This window comes from Natrix helvetica (genome assembly GCF_964273705.1).
Source record: "Natrix helvetica genome assembly, chromosome: 5".
NCBI lineage: Eukaryota > Metazoa > Chordata > Lepidosauria > Squamata > Natricidae > Natrix > Natrix helvetica.
The window spans coordinates 6857530-6877750 of record NC_138551.1 but is presented as its reverse complement, the minus strand read 5'-3'; the positions used below and the strand labels follow the sequence as shown (position 1 = coordinate 6877750).

Sequence of the window (20221 nt, the reverse complement as noted above, 5' to 3'; positions counted from 1 at the left end):
CCCATCACCCAGTGGCCAAGGCTGAGAAATGCTGCGGGTGAGGAATTCTGGGAGTTGAAGTCCACCCATCCGCAAGTTACCACGGTTGAGAAACGCTGCTGGTTGGGGGATTAGGCTAAGAGACACTGCTCTAGAGCCAACAGAATGAGCTAACTGAATATAGGATTCACTTCTATGGGATACAAATTAACCTATGAATTAGACCTTCCCACAGATATCAGTTCTTTCGATTTGTAACATTCAGGTGCTTCAAATTAATAAGGGAAAGGGAGGCATATTGAATATAGTTTGTGTGCGGTCAGCTTCAGACTCTCTCTCAGTAAAATAAGGCATTAACATCAAATCACAGCTTTTTGCTTTTTCATAACAACATGAACAAGCCATTTCCATAAAGATCTATCAGTCTAATCGGTAAAACCCAGTCAGTTTCATTTTTCTCCACATCAAGCACAAAGTCAACGCTTCTTCTTTTTTTCTTATCTTACCTCACTTCTCTTTTCCCCTCCCCCCACTGCTTTTCTATTGACTTTGTATTTTATAGTACCTTGTAACTCAATAAACATGTTAATGGAAAGTTTGGGTGTTGTCAGCCAGTCTCTACTAGGGACTCTACCAGGGGTGGGATTCAGCCGGTTCGGATTGGTTCGGACGAACCGGATGTTAATTTTAATCTGGTTTGCCGAACCGGTAGTTACAAGGAGTGGATGACCATCCCCTCCCAGGACTCTCCACGTGGCCCCTTTTGGATGCCAGGTTAATGCAGGGCCCACGTGGAGGCTCTGGGAGGGTGAAAAATGGCCCTACAGGAAATACCGGAAGTCTGGAAACGGGCATGTTTCCGGCCTCCTGAGGGCTTCCGGAGCCTGGGGGAGGCCGTTTTCACCTCCTGGAGGCTCAAGGAAAGCCTCCGGAGCCTCGGGAGGGCAAAAACGACCCCCATTGCTGTGGTGCAGGAAGCCAACTAGGTCATGCCCCCATGACCACGCCAACCCAGCAACCGGGCAGAGAACCGGTTGCTAAATTGTTTCAGTCCCACTTCTGGACTCTACCACTGAGTTCTATAATGAAGAATCTTATTTTTTGGACACTCTATATTTCCACCTCTTTTTCTTGGAGTACTGACTAGGCTGGACAGCTCCACTACATACTGGAGATGGAGCTCCCACGGCTCATTTCTTTTGCTTACACAAAGGAAAAAAAATATATGAGTTTAAGACAGAACATTTGTGAGAAAATTTAACTGACAGACTCCTTTGTCCTGGATATGAACTAGCTTTTGGATGTTGACAAAATACATTGCATTATTAATTGATTGATTGATTTTCTCTATCAGTCATGTCTTTACTTCTTTTAATCTGGTATTTTTAGGTGGAGAACTACGCAAGCAGAAAAAAGAAATTGGGCAGCTTATGTTGTTAAAGCATGAGAAAGAAAAGAAAGGAGTGGAGAGCCTGGTGGAAGAAGAGGCCCCTCGGCTGGCGGACACTTTCGCGCGTGTAAATGGTAGGTAGCACTAGGAGGTTACATCGGCTCTTATTTTGCCCTACTCAAGGAGTCTCCACATGCTTTGAAATAAAATGTGGCACATTTTCAATTATATTCTAATATATCTCTATCTCTATCTCTATCTCTCTATCTCTCTATCTCTATCTCTCTATCTCTCTATCTCTCTATCTCTGTCTCTATCTCTCTATCTCTCTATCTCTATCTCTATCTCTATCTCTATCTCTATCTCTATCTCTATCTCTATCTCTATCTCTATCTCTACTCTATCTCTATCTCTATCATCTCTATCTCTCTATATATCTATATCTCTCTATATACCTACGGTATCTACTGACACCTCACATCCTGGACAGAAACTGTTTCAACTTCTACCCTCAAAACGACGCTATAGGGCACTGCACACCAGAACAACTAGACACAAGGAGAGTTTTTTCCCCGAACGCCATCACTCTGCTAAACAAATAATTCCCATAACACTGTCATAATTTACTAAGACTGTATTACTATTATTCTTCTCTTCCTTCCTAGTATCTCTCGCTCTCCACCTAACCATGTTGCGTGTATCATTTAATTTATATTCTTTTTATTTGTTTCCTACTACAATTTGATACCTTGACTATCACTAAGTGTTGTCTCTTTCTATTCTTGATGAATGTATTTTATTCTCCTTATGTACACTGAGAGCATATGCACCAAAGACAAATTCCTTGTGTGTCCAATCACACTTGCCCAATAAAGATATTCTATTCTATTCTATTCTATTCTATTCTATTCTATTCTATTCTATTCTATTCTACTCTACTCTACTCTACTCTACTCTACTCTACTCCATTCCATTCCATTCACTCCCACTCCCACTCCCACTCCCACTCCCACTCTACTCTACTCTACTCTACTCTACTCTACTCTACTCTACTCTACTCTACTCTATTGTTCCTTCTCTTCTCTTCTCTTCTCTTCTCTTCTCTTCTCTTCTCTTCTCTTCTCTTCTCTTCTCTTCTCTTCTCTTCCCTTCCCTCCCCTCCCCTTCCCTTCCATTCCCATTCCCATTCCCATTCCCATTCCCATTCCTATTCTATTCTTGCAGTGATTCACTTAACAACTGAGGTAAGAATGGGGCAAAACTCACTTAACAACTGATTCAGTAAACAACAGAAACTTTGGGGTCAGTTGCAGTTGCAACGGGAGTGCTCCCTGTATTAAGAAGAAAGTGGAAAATATTTATCAATCATTTCAATTATAGGGCAGCCATTTGACCCTTTGAATGCCATCACTGCTTCCCTTTGCAAAATCATCTGGACTACGAGTTTCAGCGACCGTTCCCCTCTTGAAGACAAGGACAGCCAACAATTGATGGACGCCATTGAATCTGCTGTAAAATCCGGAGGGAGCTTTGTTTATGCTGTAAGTTATTCTTTGCTTTATTACTGAGACAGAGCATTCCCTATAAAACTTTTGGAGAGCCACTGCTGTTGTGGCCTGCCAACGGCCTGTGGAGTTGGCAGCAGTTTCGGACAGTGAGGAGGTTGGGGAGGAACATGGGCCAGTCCTGGAGTCTGGGGAAGGCTTTGATGAGGGCTCTGTGTCGGAGGCAGAGAGGGGGCCAGGGCCATTTGACAGTTATCAGCTGCCTTCGGAGTCAGACATCAGTGAGACAGACGAAACCCCCATTTATTAATTTACAGTGAATTCTGCTCATTCACATCCAGCAAAGTCTTTCAAGGGAGGATTTACAGTCACAGACCTTATCTGACTTGGAGAGCTTCCTGGCTGATATCTGAAGAACTTGGCAAGGAGTCTCAGAGAGCCACAAGCCAATTAAGCAAACTAATTGTCTCGTGCAAACTCTACTCCCCTTTTGCTCTTCTTTTATTCCCTCTGGGAGGGGCCATTGATTGTCTGCCTGTGGCCTTACTCCCAAGTCAACCTCTGTTCTTTAGCTGTTCCCTTTGTCTGGCAACTCTGCGCATGCACACACTGGGAGCAGGCTCCGGCTGTTCCTCTGCCCCACTGATGTCTGACTCTGAAGGCAGCTGATAACTGGCATACGGCTCTGGTCCTCTCTCTGCGTACGATGCAGAGTCCTCATCAGGCTCCAGGACTGGCCCATGCTCCTCCCCAACCTCCTCACTGTCTGAATGCTGCCAGCTCTTCTGGCCGCTGGCGGGCCACAACATTAAATAAATCTCGCTTCCCTGGTGACTTTGTAGAAGAGAAGGTGTAACATGTACAACTTTGTTTCTCGGATGGTCCTAAATGGAGATCACTTGACCACAGGACTCTGCAACCGTCATAAATATGAGTTGTAAGTCGAGGACTACCTACTGTATATTCATTGGCGTGTAATCGTATTCATAAAGATCGGCAGATAGAAGATGTGGAGTGACCGAGTTCCATCTAGACATGGGCCGAGATGTAAGGGTAGATATAGATCAATGGACAGAAATGTGTAAACAAGAGAATAAGAGGGAGAAAAAGAAAAAGAAGGAGGAAATAAGACAGCAGAAGGACAGAGAGGAGGAGAAAAGGAGTTTTCTAGTTCATGATTATCATTGCTCTCCTTCATTAAAGCTTCATCAGAGAATCCCAAAGTGCTTCAGGACTGAAGAAGCTTCTTGGATGACAAGCAAAACATCTTCAAGCAAAACCAAGAAAGTCCAGTTGCCTTTTGAAAAAGCACAGGTGATTTTTCAAAAGGCAAGTGGACTTTCTTGGTTTTGCTTGAAGATGTTTTGCTTTGGGACAACCATGGTTTTGATTTGGGACAACCATAGATGGTTTTGCTTGAAGATCTTTGCTTTGGGACAACCATGGTTTTGCTTTGGGACAACCATGGATGGTTTTGCTTGAAGATGTTTTGCTTTGGTACAACCATGGTTTTGATTTGGGACAATCATGAATGGTTTTGCTTGAAGTTGTTTCCCTTTGGTACAACCATGGTTTTGCTTTGGGACAACCATGGATGGTTTTGCTTGAAGATGTTTTCCTTTGGTACAGCCATGATTTTGCTTTGGGACAACCATGGATGATTTTGCTTGAAGATGTTTTCCTTTGGGACAACCATGGTATTGATTTCGGACAACCATGGATGGTTTTGCTTGAAGTTGTTTCCCTTTGGTACAACCATGGTTTTGCTTTGGGACAACCATGGATGGTTTTGCTTGAAGATGTTTTCCTTTGGTACAGCCATGGTTTTGCTTTGGGACAACCATGGATGATTTTGCTTGAAGATGTTTTCCTTTGGGACAACCATGGTATTGATTTCGGACAACCATGGATGGTTTTGCTTGAAGATGTTTCCCTTTGGGACAACCATGGTTTTGCTTTGGGACAACCATAGATGGTTTTGCTTGAAGAAGTTTCCCTTTGGGACAACCATGGTTTTGCTTTGGGACAACCATGGATGGTTTTGCTTGAAGACGTTTCCCTTTGGGACAACCATGGTTTTGCTTTGGGACAACCATGGATGGTTTTGATTGAAGATGTTTTGCTTTGGGACAACCATGGATGGTTTTGCTTGAAGATGTTTCCCTTTGGGACAACCATGATCTGGATGACTGAGAATCTCCAGAGACATTCCCCAGAGAATGAGAATTTCAGGAAAAAAAAGCGGCTCTTATTAAGAAATTCGTGGCCTCGGGTGGGCTGGTCCAAGGCATGGGACCCTTGATGGTGACATTGCTTTTCTTATGTTTTCTCTGTAGATACATAAACACTTCTCGTGGCTCATGAAATATTTCCCAGGGCCACACAAAAAAGCCCTGTCTAGCAAGGAGATGGTGCTTTCCTTTACAAAGAAGGCGATACAGAAACATAAAGAAGCGAAGGCAGTGAAGGAGCCACAAGATTTCATTGATTTTTACTTGTCACAAATGGAGAAAGTAAGTACCAGTTACTTATATATGACATGATAGCGGTGTTCCAGCATCTGAGGGGGGAGATCAACCTATTTTTCAAAGTCCTAGTAAGGCAAGAAAAGAAACAAGGATGGAAACTAATCAAGGGGAGAACCAACCTAGAACTAAGGAGAAATTTCCTGACGGTGAGAACAATTAATCAGTGGAATGGCTTCCCTTTATAAGTTGTGGCTGCTCCGTTATTGGAGGCTTTTAAATAGAGATTGGAGAGCCACTTGTCTGAAAGGATATAGGGTTTCCTGCTTGAGTGGGGGATTGGATTAGAAGACCTCCAAGGTCCCTTAGGACGAGGGATGAAATGATAGTGGTTCCAATCTCTAAGGGGTTGCCACAAAGAAGAATGGTCAACCTATTCTCCAAAGCACCTGAATGCAGAACAAGAAGCAATGGATGGAAACTAATCAAGGAGAGACACAACGTAGAACTAAGGAGAAATTTCCCGACAGTGAGAACAATTAATCAGTGAAATGACTTTCCTTTAAAAGTTGTGGGTGATCCATCAGTGGAGATTTTTAAGAAGATATTGGACAGCCATTTGTCTGAAATGGCACTCCTGCTTGAGTGTGTGTGGGGGTTTGGAATAGATGACCTACAACAGTGATGGCGAACCTTTTTTGGCTCGCGTGCGATAAGTGGGGGGAGTGCAGGTTATGAACCGAAAGTACATAAAGAGATTGGGCGAAACCAGGCTTGATAGCAGTAACTTGAGAGAGATCTTGGAGTCTTAGTAAACAATCAATTAAATATGAGCCAGCAGTGTGTGTTGGCAGCCAAAAAAGCCAACACAATCCTAAATTGCATTAACAGAGAGATACAATCAAGATCAAATAAGGTACTAATACCACTCTGTAAAGCCCTAGTAAGATTACACCTAGAATACTGCATCCAGTTTTGGTCACCACACTATGAAAAAATATATATGTTGAGACTCAAGAAAAAGTTCATGGAAGAGCAACCAGGATGATGAGGGGACTGGAGACTAAAACATACAATGAATGGTTGCAGGAACTGGCCACGGCTAGTTTAGTAAAGAGAAGGACCAGAGGAGACATGATAACAGTGTTCTAATAACTGAGTGGCTGCCACAAAGAGGAAGGGATCAAGCTATTTTCCAAGGCACCTGAAGGCCAGTCAAGGAATAATGGATGGAAACCGATCAAGGAAAAATTCCAACCAGAAATAAGGATAAATTTTCTGACAGTGAGAACAATCAACCCATGGAACAGAAGTTGCTTTCGGAAGTTGTGGGAGCTTCATCACTGGAGGCTTTCAAGAAGAGATTGGACTGCCATTTATCAGAAATGGTGTAGGCAGGGGCTCCTGCTTGGGTGGGGAGTGGGACTAGATGACCTACAAGGTCCCCTCCAACTCTGTTAATCGGATTTGTGTTGTATCTTGGATTAATGTGGATCCTGGGAAAAGATGCATTAGAGAGCTGCAGATTGTGGAATCCTTGGTGCTCTGAGTTTGGTTGTTGGCTTGCTGATATTCCATGATTTTACCTAGTTGGGTAATGAATGAAATTTGCAAAAATACAAAAAAACAAAACAAAACAACCCAACCAAGCTCAGAGACCCCCAAAGATCATAGTACATTTTTAATGAACATATCATGTTGTAGAACAGGGAGCAGCACAGACGAGATAGCAAACTTTGGAAGACCAGAGAATACCTTTTAAATGACATTTTCTTTTCTTTTGCCCCATCAGAGCAAAGGTGACCAGAATGCTGCCTACAATGAAGAGAACCTGGCTGAATGTATTTTTAACTTCCTTCTGACGGCTGCAGAATCAACTGCAATCACTCTCCAGTGGGCACTGCTGCTGATGGCATCTCATCCAGAAGTTCAAGGTGAGAGAGGGGTAGACCACAGGAAGAATAATACAATACAATACAATAGCAGAGTTGGAAGGGACCTTGGAGGTCTTCTAGTCCAACCCCCTGCCTAGGCAGGAAACCCTATACCGTTTCAGACAAATGGCTATCCAACATCTTCTTAAAGACTTCCAGTGTTGGGGCATTCAGAACTTCTGGAGGCAACTTCTGTTCCACTGATTAATTGTTCTAACTGTCAGGAAGTTTCTCCTCAGTTCTAAGTTGCTTCTCTCCTTGATTAGTTTCCACCCATTGCTTCTTGTTCTACCTTCAGGTGCCTTGGAGAATAGTTTGACTCCCTCTTCTTTGTGGCAGCCCCTGAATATTGGAAGATTGCTATCATGTCTCCCCTGGTCCTTCTTTTCATTAAACTAGACATACCCAGTTCCTGCAACCCAGTTCCTGCAACCGTAGAAGATTGCTATCGATCCCAGGTAGATCAGAGGGGAGGGATTTCATTTCAATGCAGCACCCAAAGACGGTGAAATCTCTTCCACTTTGAAAAGAAATAATAATTAAGAGGGAAACCATTGCCCTAAAGAGTGCTTGAGCTGGGCTTGGCAGCCTAAACTTTTTAGGAAATTGCAGTGAGTGAAAACACATAATTGCTCCCAGCAGCATTCTTAGAGGGTGGAATTACATTTGATGAGAAAATGATTGCTCTGGTAGCTTCTGAAGAGTCGTTCCTGGAGCGATTTTACAAAATAAACCTGAAGATGACTATTAGAGCACAGACAAGTTGCAACTTGGAAGAATGGCTTAGAGATTTTGTGTGTGTGTAACGAGCAGAAGAAATAGTAAATATAGTTTTGGCTATCTCCTTGTATATAAGAGGGATGCGGTACCCCATTGGCTAAGATGCTGGGCTTGTCGATCAGAAAGGTCGGCAGTGGGGCAGTTTGAATCCCTAGCTCTGCCTAATGGAGTGAGCTCCCATTACTTGTCCCAACTTCTGCCAACCTAGCAGTTTGAAAGGATGTAAAAATGCAAGTAGAAAAATAAGAACCACCTTTGGTGGGAAGGTAACAGTGTTCCGTGCGCCTTCGGCATTGAGTCATGCCGGCCACATGACCATGGAGACATCTTTGGACAGCGCTAGCTCTTCGGCTTTGAAATGGAGATGAGCAGCGCCCCCTAGAGTCGGGAATGACTAGCACATATGTGCGAGGGAAACCTTTACCTTTCTACATAATTCCCCACCACCTTAAAATGTTGTCATTTTCACTCACCTCTTATAAGAACAGAAATTCTTTACCAACTTTTGGGGGACTTCATCAGATGGGAGAACTTTTGATTAATGTTAATAATTCCTTCTGGTCTCATTTTTCTTCTGAGATACTTGTAGCTCCACAGAATGGGAGCCCAGAGTTTTTCTTCGCACCACACCCTAAGTTAATTCTTTTTCTGGGTTTGAATAATATGGCCAACTCCACCTTAGCTTATTGGATTGGATTCACATAATAGATTAAGAACAAAACAAAACTCCTTACCTATCTGGCTGTGGCAGAGCTGGGGAGAAGAGTCAAATAGGGAATTAGCTTAGAGTCTCTATATAGGTGAAGTACAATCCCCCTTGAATGCCATTGAACCTTGTTAGAGTTTTGCCCAGGAGCAAATTGTTAGTCTGAGAAGGTCCTTGTGCATCAGTTTGAGCAAAACAGCCTAAATTGGACCCTTCATGTGTTGTTCACGCCTGACATTGGAAAGTTACCTATGAAAGTAGCCTCACCTTTTATAAATACAGGCTAAACCAAGAACTCGATGCGATGTCTCAGGCTGCCTGTCAGCCTTATCAATTGGATCAGGCTAGAAACATAACCAGATAAACTAATTCAACTTTATAATGCCTTGGTAAGGCCACACTTGGAATACTGCATCCAGTTTTGGTCGCCACAATGTAAAAATATATAGAGATCCTAGAAAGAGTGCAGAGAGGAGCAACCAAGATGATTAGGGGACTGGAGGTTAAAACATATAAGGAATGTTGCTTAGGGGGACTTCAACCTGCCGTCGACGGGAGCAGCATCCGAGGTAGCTCGGGAGTTCATGGCGTCCATGACAGCCATGGGCCTGACCCAACTAATTCAGGGCCCCACACACGAAGGTGGTCACACACTGGACCTTGTTTTTGTATCTGAGCAGTGGACGAGTGATCTGGGAATAGGGGATTTAGATATTACCCCCCTGTCATGGTCAGATCACTCATGTCTCCGGCTAGACTTCCTTGGCGCTACCCCCCACCGCGAGGAGGCGGAGCCAGTTCGTCCAAGCTGGTACCGCCCCAAGCTCCTGATGGAACCAGATAGGTTCTAGACGGAGCTTGGGCCATTACCTGTAGCCCTGACCCGCGCTCGGTCGGAGGACCTAGTGGCCGCCTGGAATAGGGCGACGGCTGGGGCCTTGGACCGGGTTGCGCCTTTGCGACCTCTCCTACGGCAGCGACTCACTCGGGCACCTTTGTATACCGAGGAGCTCAGGGTGATGAAGCGCCATAGAAGACGTCTAGAGAGCAGGTGGAGGTCCTCACGCTCCGAGTCTGACCGAACACAGGTAAGAGCCTATTTACGGACCTACCTTGTGGCATTGAGAGCGGCCAAACGTAGACATTGCGCCGCTCTTATTGCATCTGCGGATAACCGCCCTGCCGCCCTGTTTAGGGTGACCCGCTCCCTCTTGGTTCAGGAGACGCGGGGGGCACCCTTACAGGGAAGAGCAGAGGAGTTTGGAGAATATCTACAGAACAAAGTCGCTCAGATCCGAAGCGGATGGGCCCCCTCCAGTGGTCTGGACGGGCCGTCAACAGCGAGTCTTGTGAATCCACTCTGGGAGGAGTTTGACTCTGTTGCCCCCGAGGATTTAGACAGGTTGCGTGGACGGCTGCGACCCACCACATGTTCATTGGACCTGTGTCCCTCCTGGTTGGTACTGGCATCCTGGGAGGTGACACGAGGCTGGCTTCTGGGCCTGGTGAATGCCTCGTTGTGGGAGGGATCCTTACCAACTGCCTTGAAAGAGGCGGTGGTGAGGCCCTTACTCAAGAGGTCTTCGCTTGACCCAATGGAGCTAGCTAATTATCGTCCAGTCTCCAACCTTCCCTTTCTGGCGAAGGTTGTTGAGAATGTGGTGGCGCAGCAATTTCCACGTCACCTTGATGAATCCGACTATCTAGACCCACGCCAGTCCGGCTTCCGACCCAGACACAGCACAGAGACAGCCTTGGTCGCGTTGGTCGATGATCTCTGGAGGGCCAGAGATAGAGGTTATTCCTCTATCCTGGTCCTATTAGACCTCTCAGCGGCTTTTGATACCATCGACCATGGTATCCTACTGCGCCGGCTGGAGGGGATGGGAGTCGGAGGCACCGTTTTGCGGTGGTTCGGCTCCTACCTCTCCGGCCGGATGCAATATGTGTTGACGGGGGGGCAGAGATCGACCCTGAGGCCACTCTCTTGTGGAGTGCCGCAGGGGTCGGTCATCTCGCCCCTTCTGTTCAATACATATGTGAAGCCGCTGGGCGAGATCATCCGTGGTTTTGGGGTTGAATACCATCTGTACGCTGATGACACTCAGCTGTACATTTCAACCCCGAGCCACCCCAACGAGGCTGTTGAAGTGATGTCCCGGTGTTTGGAAGCCATCGGGGTCTGGATGGGGGACAACAGACTCAAACTCAACCCCTCCAAGACTGAGTGGCTGTGGCTACCGGCGCCTCGGTTCAGCCAGCTGACCCCCATCGCTGGCCATAGGGGGCGAGCAATTGCCCCCTGTGGAACGGGCGCGCAATTTGGGCGTCCTCCTAGATGCCCGGCTGTCAATGGATGACCATGTGGCAGCCATGGCAAGGGGGGCGTTCCACCAGGTTCGCCTGGTGCGCCAATTGTGCCCCCTTCTGGATCGGGATGCCCTACGCACAGTCACTCATGCGCTGGTGACGTCTCGCCTAGACTACTGTAACGCTCTCTATATGGGGCTTCCCTTGGGACGCGCCCGGAGACTGCAGCTAGTCCAGAACGCGGCCGCGCGGGTTGTCATGGGGAGCTCTAGATACTCCCATGTAACACCTCTCCTGCGCGAGCTGCACTGGCTACCTGTAGTTTTTCGGGTGCGTTTCAAGGTCCTGATTACCATCTTTAAAGCGCTCCATGGCACAGGACCTAGTTACTTGCGGGATCGCATCCTCCCACATACATCCCTGCGGCCAATCCGCTCTCACAGGGAGGGGCTTCTCCAGGTGCCGTCCACTAGGCAATGCCAGCGGGCGACACCAAGGAGTAGGGCCTTCTCTGTGATGGGCCCAACCCTCTGGAATGACCTCCCCCCCGATATCAGAACCACTACAGACTTCCGCTCCTTCCGACAAAAATTGAAGACTCACCTGTTTCGATTAGCTGGCCTGGCATAATTATAATTGTGACAACTGTTACCTCCTGGAAACATATTCTTACCTGGTTATTTATAGGGTACGGTTTTAAATTTAACTGATTTTAGGGTTTTTAGAACCAGATTTATTTTCTTCCGTACAGTTCTTTTTAAATTTTTAACCTCCTCCTTATGTGTATTTATATCTGTATTTATATTTGTATTTGATACTTATTGTTTGTTGTGTGGACTGTACACCGCCCCGAGTCCTTTTCAGGAGAGGGGGCGGTCTAGAAATTCGAAGAAAATAAATAAAATAAAATAAAATAATGAAAAGAAGGACTAGGTGTAACATGATAGCAGTATTTCAATATCTCAGGGGTTGCCACAAAGAAGAGGGAGTCAAACTATTCTCCAAAGCACCTGAGGGCAGGACAAGAAGCAATGAAAGGAAAGTATTCAAGGAGAAAAGCAACCTAGAACTAAGAAGAATTTTCTGACAAAATTAACAACTGTAGAACAACTTGCCTCCAGAAGTTGTGAATGCTCCAACACTGGAAGTTTTTTAAGAAGATGTTGGATAACCATTTGTCTGAAATGGTGTAGGGTTTCCTGCCTAAGCAGGGGGCTGGACCAGAAGACCTCCAAGGTCCCTTCCAACTCTGTTATTCTATTCTATCTGCATAGGAAACCTTCCCTTCCTATCCATAAGGTTCCTATGTGGCTCATTCATATTCTAACTTTATTGTAAAGCTATCTTAACAGAATCTTGCAAGTTTGAAGTCTCAGGTCTTCTGCCATCTCCTTTACCGTCTGAGAAACTAGAAAGGGTGCCTTCTCAGTTTCTTGCTCCACCGGCTATCCAACTGCAGGCTATGCCCTCTTTTATTTGACCAATTTCTTAGGCAGCATCTCCTCAACCTGTCTCATAAAGTCAATGTAACAGCATCCTGTCTTCCAGATGGGCTGCAAAGGATTTTCCATGGACATCTTGGCTTGGAATATTGGGAGCTGTGCAGGGGTGGTATTCACTTACCTTCCCTACCGGTTTGCAAATGTGAGCATACGTGCACACAGCCATCTGCGCATGCGCTTTTGGCGGAAAAAGGGCCTAAATGGGATGCCGTAGAGCCAGGGCAGGTAGGAAGGGCCACCCGCAATTTCCGCTACCGAACCGGTCCGAAACGATAGAATACCTGGAGCTCTGGAGCTATGCTACTATCCATCTGTGAAAGATTAGACTGAGAAATTCAGATTTTGGCTTCATGTAGCAACAAAAGTTGGCACATTATATAGGACCGAACCAGGGGTGGGTTCTGGCTACTGCTACTGCCGGTTTGCTCAGGGATACGCTGTGCACGCACGCTTGATGCACAGTACTAAAAATGCTTCTGCGCATATACAGAAGCAAAAAACAAGATGGCGGCACCTATGGTGCTGCCGATAGAAAAGGTTCGGGGACATAGCAGTCCAAGTTACTACCTACCATATTTTTCGGAGTATAAGACGCACCTTTTCCCCTCAAAAAAGAGGCTGAAAATCTGGGTACATCTTATACACTGAATGCAGCATTTTTTGCCTCCCGAAACCACATCCCCTTCACCAAAATGGCCATGCATAGCTTGTAGGAGGCTTTCAGAGAGCTCCTGGGGGCTGGGGAGGGCAGATATGAGCAAAAAAACAGGCCATTTCTTGCTCAATTATACTTCCCAGCCCCCAGGAGCACCCAATAAGCTTCCTAAAGGCTATCCATGCCCATTTTTAATGAAAATCGGGCCCATTTTCACGAAAAACAGGCCATTGTTTGCTTATTTTTGCCCCTCGGACCCTGTAGGAGCACTCTAAAGGCTATTTATGCCTTTTTGGAGGGAAAACACACCCGTTTTCGCAAAAAATGGGCTGTTTTGGGGAGGTTTGCAGAGTGCAAAACCCTTATTTAAAAAATTTTCCTCTTCAAAATCTTGCTGCGTCTTATACTCCAGTGCGTCTTATACTCTGAAAAATATGGTACTTGGCCGAACCGGTCTGAACTGGTAGGAGCCCACCTCTGGACCCAACAGACCCAGGTTCAAATCCACCTTCACTGACATTGCTCTGCGGGGTTCTTTCAGTCCAACCTTCTAAAGTTGTTGTTATGGGGAGAAACCTAACGATGCCTGACTTACTTTGCAAATGTGACATAGCCACAAGCATTTCCCAAAGTAAAATGTTCTCCCCTCCCCCCCTTTCATTTTTTTTTTTCAGATAAAGTCCATAAGGAGATAGAAAAGGTTTTGGGTTCTGAAAATGCTGTTAGCCACCGAGATTGGAAAAAACTACCTTATACCAGTGCTGTGATTCACGAGATCCAGCGCACGAAACATGCATTCTTATTCAGAATCATCAAACAATGTGCAAAGGACGTGAATATCTTTGGTTTTCTTGCTCCCAAGGTATGGGAGAATGGCGATATAGCAATGAATGAATGACTATATGGCTCCTATAGATCACATAAACATCATGTTGTCAGACCAGAATGCCATCCTTTACATTGGGCCTTCAGGCCTGCCTCCACAGTAGAAATTGCTTAACACGTGAAGTGTTAAAAAAATCACGTGAAGTGTTAGTACCACTTTATAATGCCTTGGAATACGGCATCCAGTTTTGGTCGCCACGATGTAAAAAAGATGTGGAGACTCTCGAAAGAGTGGAGAGAAGAGCAACCAAGAGGATTAGGGGACTGGAGACTAAAACATATAAAGAACGGTTGCTGGAACTGGGTATGTCTAGTTTAATGAAAAGAAGGACTAGGGGAGACATGATAGCAGTCTTCCAATATCTCAGGGGTTGCCACAAAGAAGAGGGAGTCAAACTATTCTCCAAGGCACCTGAGGGTAGAACAAGAAGCAATGGGTGGAAACTAATCAAGGAGAGAAACAACATAGAGAGAAACAACAATGAGTGGAAACTAATCAAGGAGAGAAACAACATAACTAATCAAGGAGAGAAACAACATAGAACTAAGGAGAAATTTCTGGACAGTTAGAAAATTAATCAAGGAAACAACTTGCCTCCAGAAGTTGTGAATGCTCCAACACTGGAAGTTTTAAGAAGAGATTAGATAACCATTTGTCTAAAGTGGTTTAGGGTATCCTGCCTAAGCAGGGGGTTGGACTAGAAGGCCTCCAAAGTCCCTTCCAACTCTATTATTCTATATTCCGGTGACTCTGTAACTCTGTGAAACATTCTTCTCCAAGATCCAGTAGACCTCTAATCCTTCTATCTTTCTTGAAGGCCTTAAAAAGTTGGCTCTTTCCACATACAGTGAGGTAGGGCAATCACAATTGAACCTTGAAAGATGGAGAAGCGTTTGCCTTTGGGATTTTGGGAGTTTTTGACATAATTTTATAGCCTTTGATATTTAATCTACAAGTTTATGGCATGTAGAATAGGTGACAATCAAGGTATTTTAAGTAAATAACTATTCATAGCCGCTATTGCATCAGTAATGAGATTCATGTCAAGAAGAAACAGTGATACTTTTCAAAGACTTTCTAAAATAGTTCATGAACAGCTGCTGATTTCTTCTTTTCATAGAATCCTAGAGGTATAAAGTACCATAGGCCAGGGGTGGGACTCAGCCAGTTCAGACCGGTTCTGGCAAACCGGTAGCTCCGATGATCAGTTGGGAGTGAACCGGTTCGCTCCAACGATCAGGTGGGCTCACCTGCCTGCCCCTGTGCTTTACTTTCCTATATCCTCTCAGCAGAGTGGATTGCCACACCTCAGCTGTGTTACTCCCCAGAAGGAATGTGGAAGGGAAGCTTTGCTAAAACGGTGCACACGTGTAGAGCATGCATCAGGCAAAACATGCAATCACCAAACCGGTTGTTAAACCGGTAGGATCCTACCACTGCTATAGGCCAACTATAGACATCTAATCCAAGCCTTTCTCAGTGCAGCATTCATACAAGGATCTCAGATAGATGATCCTCAAACTTTGTTTGAAGACCTCCAGTGAAGCTGTACTAAAATTTCCATGTAGCTTCTTTCTTTCTTTTCAACAGTGGCCACCTATAGTTCATGGGTTTCGTGAGGATTAAAAAAAAAACACCAGGAAAAGTATATTACTTTATACATGAAGCTGAGAAGGATGTGGTGGCTCAGTGGCTAAGACACTGAGCTTGTCAATCAGAAAGGTTGGGGGTTGAGCGGTTCAAATTCCTAGAGCTGTGTACAATACAATACAATACAATACAATACAATACAATACAATACAATACAATAGTAGAGTTGGAAGGGACCTTGGAGGTCTTCTAGTCCAACCCCCTGCCTAGGCAGGAAACCCTATACCATTTCAGACAGATGGCTATCCAGCATCTTCTTAAAGACTTCCAGTGTTGGGGCATTCACAACTTCTGGAGGCAAGCTGTTCCACTAATTAATTGTTCTAACTGTCAGGAAATTTCTCCTCAGTTCTAAGTTGCTTCTCTCCTTGATTAGTTTCCACCCATTGCTTCTTGTTCTGCCCTCAGGTGCCTTGGAGAATAGGTTGACTCCCTCTTCTTTGTGGTAACCCCTGAGATATTGGAACACTGCTATCATGTCTCCCCTAGTCCTTCTTTCTCTTAAGCTAAACATACCCAGTTCCTGCAACCGTTCCTCATATGTTTTAGTCTCCAGTCCCCTAATCATCTTTGTTGCTCTTCTCTGCACTCTTTCTAGAGTCTCCACATCTTTTTTTACATCGTGGCGACCAGAACTGAATGCAGTATTCCAAGTGTGACCTCACCAAGGCATTATAAAGCGGCATCAACACTTCACGTGATCTTGATTCTATCCCTCTGTTGATGCAGCCTAGGACTGTGTTGGCTTTTTTGGCAGCTGCTGCACACTGCTGGCTCATATTTAAATGGTTGTCCACTAGGACTCCAAGATCCCTTTCACAGTTACTACTACTGAGCAAGGTATCACCTATACTGTACCTGTGCATTCCATTTTTGTTGCCTAAATGTAGAACCTGTAGTGTAATGGAGTGAGCTCCCATTACGTGTCTCAGCTTCTGCCAACCTAGCAGTTCGAAAGCACGTAAAAATGCAAGTAGAAAAATAGGAATCACCTTTGGTGGAAAGGTAATAGCGTACCATGGGCCTTCGGCGTTGAGTCAGGCCGGCCACATGACCATGGAGACAACAGCGCTGGCTCTTCAGCTTTGAAACGGAGATGAGCACTACCCCCTCTGAGTCGGGAACATATGTGAGAGGGGAATCTTTACTTTATACATGATGCTAGCACTGATGATGTTACCTAGTTAGGGTAATGAGACGTCTGCAAAAAAACAAGCAAGCTCAGAGAGCACAAAGGACCCTTTACTTTATACCAGGGGTGTCCAAACTTGGGAACTTTAAGACTTGTGGACTTCAACTCCCAGAATTCCCCAGCCAGGCTGGCTGGGGAATTCTGGGAGTTGAAGTCCACAAGTCTTAAAGTTCCCAAGTTTGGACACCCCTGCTTTATACAGTACATATTCAGAATGAGTTTTGCTAGCTCAGTTTCATAAGAGGCACCACAAATCAGTCTAAGTTCAAATCTGCCACAGAAATACTGTATGGTTAGTTTTCAAATTGACGAAGTTTTCACACGTTGTGTGAAAGTGCTCAAAAACTGGTCCTGTGAAAGTGAGGAAGTGATTTGAAATGGGATCATTTTGATGTTTTGAGTCAACTTTTTTTTAAATTACTTCCAGGGAACTTTTATTAACCCAGATCTGAATTCAGTGTTGCTTGATCCCAAACTATGGGAGACACCTGAACAATTCAACCCAAGTCATTTTTTGGACGATGGAGAATTTGTTGCCAAAAAAGAATTTCAACTCCTTGCTGGTGGTAAATATAAAAGTGATTTATTGTCATATAGATGATGTGATTTTTATTTTAAACTAGCTGATAACCTAGCGTTGGCCAGGTGTTTATTTATCCTAATCCTGTGTTAGAAAGGAAAAGCCCTGATGTTGTTGAAAATGTCCAGACCAAACATACGCAATTTCTAATGTTGGATTTTCCCCTTACCAGAGGGAGCCCTCCTGTGGAGTACTGTGAAGCAATTACCATGGCAACTCCACTGTGCTATACAGTAGAAGCCATTTTATGGCAGTACAGTAGAAGCCATTTTAAGGCACAACAGGCTGTATCTTAACAGAACACACACCCTGAGGGGTGTTAGGGGTGTCTTATCCCCACAGTATTTGTTTCCAGAGAGTAAGTCATCTGTGTACCAAGTTTGGTTGAAATTGCTCTAGGCGTGCCAGAGTTAAGATGGAACACACACAAACACACACACACACACACACACACACACACACACAGAGAGAGAGAGAGAGAGAGAGAGAGAGAGAGAGAGAGAGAAGCTATGTCTTGTTTTCAAAGATAAAAAATGCATTTAGATCATATCACAAGACTTGGAGATCAGTTGCGAGTCCCTGACTTATCTGTCTCTTATATACAACCTGAAACTTTTAAACATTCTATAACTTGGCCAGTGAAAGTACATTTTTTGTATGTGTGTTGCAGAAATAGGGACATGACAAGGTTGATGAGTCATGCTAAACTATTTTTCACTGAATGAGTCATACACTAGTTGGCTAGATTTTCAACAACACATTAAACTACTACATAAGTACAACTTACAAATCATTCTTCACATGAGTTAACACTATGCGCAGTAAGCTGGAATTAAATTTCCGCCATGATAGCCTAGTCAGTGGTGGGTTCCTCTCCCCGTCACTACCGTAAGCTGCTCAGGGGGCCGAGTATCCTGTTGGTGTACGTGCGCTGTGCACGCATGCACATTCCACTCCCCCTGTGACACCCAGCTGCTTGTCAGAGATCGCGTAGGTGCCACACGCTGTGCGCATCTGCGCAATTGGCTGGTTGCTTTAAAAACAGGTATAGAATGCGGATGGGCGGGTGGGACAAACCAGCCACCGTACCGGTACGCTGTCAGCTGCTTCTGACTACTACCAGTATGGCCGTATGGCGCTGTACCGGCTGGAACCCACCACTGAGCCTAGTGCTGCAAGTACTGGGCTACAGAAATGCTAGCTTAATAATCAAACCATATAATAATAATTATTGACAAGATTTTGCTCTGGATTTAAATTTGGTTTTTCAACCTTTAACCTCAGTGACTTCCTTTCTCCATGTTGTCATGAATTGTTGTTTCATGATTATTTTGTAATGATGCCTCCCCCTTTCCTCCACAGAGTCAGATGGGTCTTTAGAGGATAGATTAGCAAGAGCCGAGTCCTTTACCTTCTTTATACATCTGCTCAAGACATTCACCTTCCAGTTACCAGAAGGAGAGAAGAAAACCAGTGAACAACCAAGAATGGGGTGGACAACATGTCCCCATTCTTATAAAATCTGTGCTGTTCCTCACCGCAAGACGTCATAAATTCCAATTATCAATGGCACACTCTGATTTTATAATAGCTTTTCCCCACTGTGAGGTTCAATCTCAACTTGCTCAATTCAATCTTGAGTAGAAATTCGCAGAACGAGTCGCCTCTTTGAAGGATTGGATTGCTGAGTTGGTGACGATTGCCTGACACATTCTTCCTTGTTAGACGTTACTACTTCAATGTGCAATATTTGGTTCTTTGCAGTGCATAGCATTTTTTGATTATGTCCCATGAAGTCATGTTTAACTCGAGTGACCAGAAAGATAGATTTTCTCCATGATAATTAATGTATCCCTAACCTGTTCTTTCAGGTATCTATTGGTGCACTAATTGTATTGTAATACATAACAATAAATTCTCTTGGTGTCTTTGAAAAAAAATCTTGCGGGAGTGTATTAAATAAATTGTAGCATTCAGGATATGGTACATTCTTTTTTACGTCGATTAGTAGATCACATTGAGATTTACATACTAAGAGCAATGTATTTTCAGAAAATGTCAATAGAATAGAATAGAATTCTTTATTGGCCAAGTGTGATTGGATACACAAGGAATTTGTCTTTGGTGCAGATGCTCTCAGTGTACACAAAGAAAAATAGAATATAATACATTCATCGAGAATCATAAGATACAACACTTACTGATAGTCATAGGTTACTAATAAGCAATCAAATTATACTAGGAAACAAATAGAACAATATACATTTTAAAGATAAAGCAACATGGTTATAGTCATAAGTGGGAAGAGATAGGTACTAGGAAGGAAGAGAAGAATAAAAGTAATACAGTCTTAGTCTTACTATGACATATACACCCTCAATGCACACCTTACAAAAATACAATAATAACAACTAGAATGGAAGCACTTTGTAAATAATTAGAAAAGGAATCTCCAAAGATGAGGAAAAGGGAAAAAGTGTTTTGTTTTGTTTTTAACATAATGCATAATTAAGCCTCGAGATTCATCAAAATTCACTTTACAATGTGTTGATAGTTGTAAATATTATAGTAAAAGTATATTTAGTATGGAGAAAGAGCACAGAGACTGAAATAGAAACAAACAAAGAATCATTGCAATGTTTCTGAGGAAACAGGTATAAAAACAAGCTTTCTAATACAACAGAGCT

At 44.2% G+C, this 20221-nt stretch overlaps 1 protein-coding gene across 3 annotated transcripts in view; it reads left to right on the top strand.

Moving 5' to 3' along the window:
* LOC309393652 (cytochrome P450 2J2-like) overlaps positions 1-19513 on the top strand; it is a 31529-nt gene extending 12016 nt beyond the window's left edge. For all 3 annotated transcript variants that reach the window (XM_081956103.1, XM_081956102.1, XM_081956104.1), the window contains 7 exons: positions 1369-1503; positions 2750-2910; positions 5211-5387; positions 7132-7273; positions 13901-14088; positions 17382-17520; positions 18897-19513. In XM_081956103.1, the coding sequence (XP_081812229.1) occupies positions 1369-1503; positions 2750-2910; positions 5211-5387; positions 7132-7273; positions 13901-14088; positions 17382-17520; positions 18897-19087 (1133 nt within the window). In that variant the 3' untranslated portion in view covers positions 19088-19513. The remainder of the gene's footprint in view (positions 1-1368; positions 1504-2749; positions 2911-5210; positions 5388-7131; positions 7274-13900; positions 14089-17381; positions 17521-18896) is intronic.
* The last annotated feature ends 708 nt before the right edge of the window (positions 19514-20221 follow it).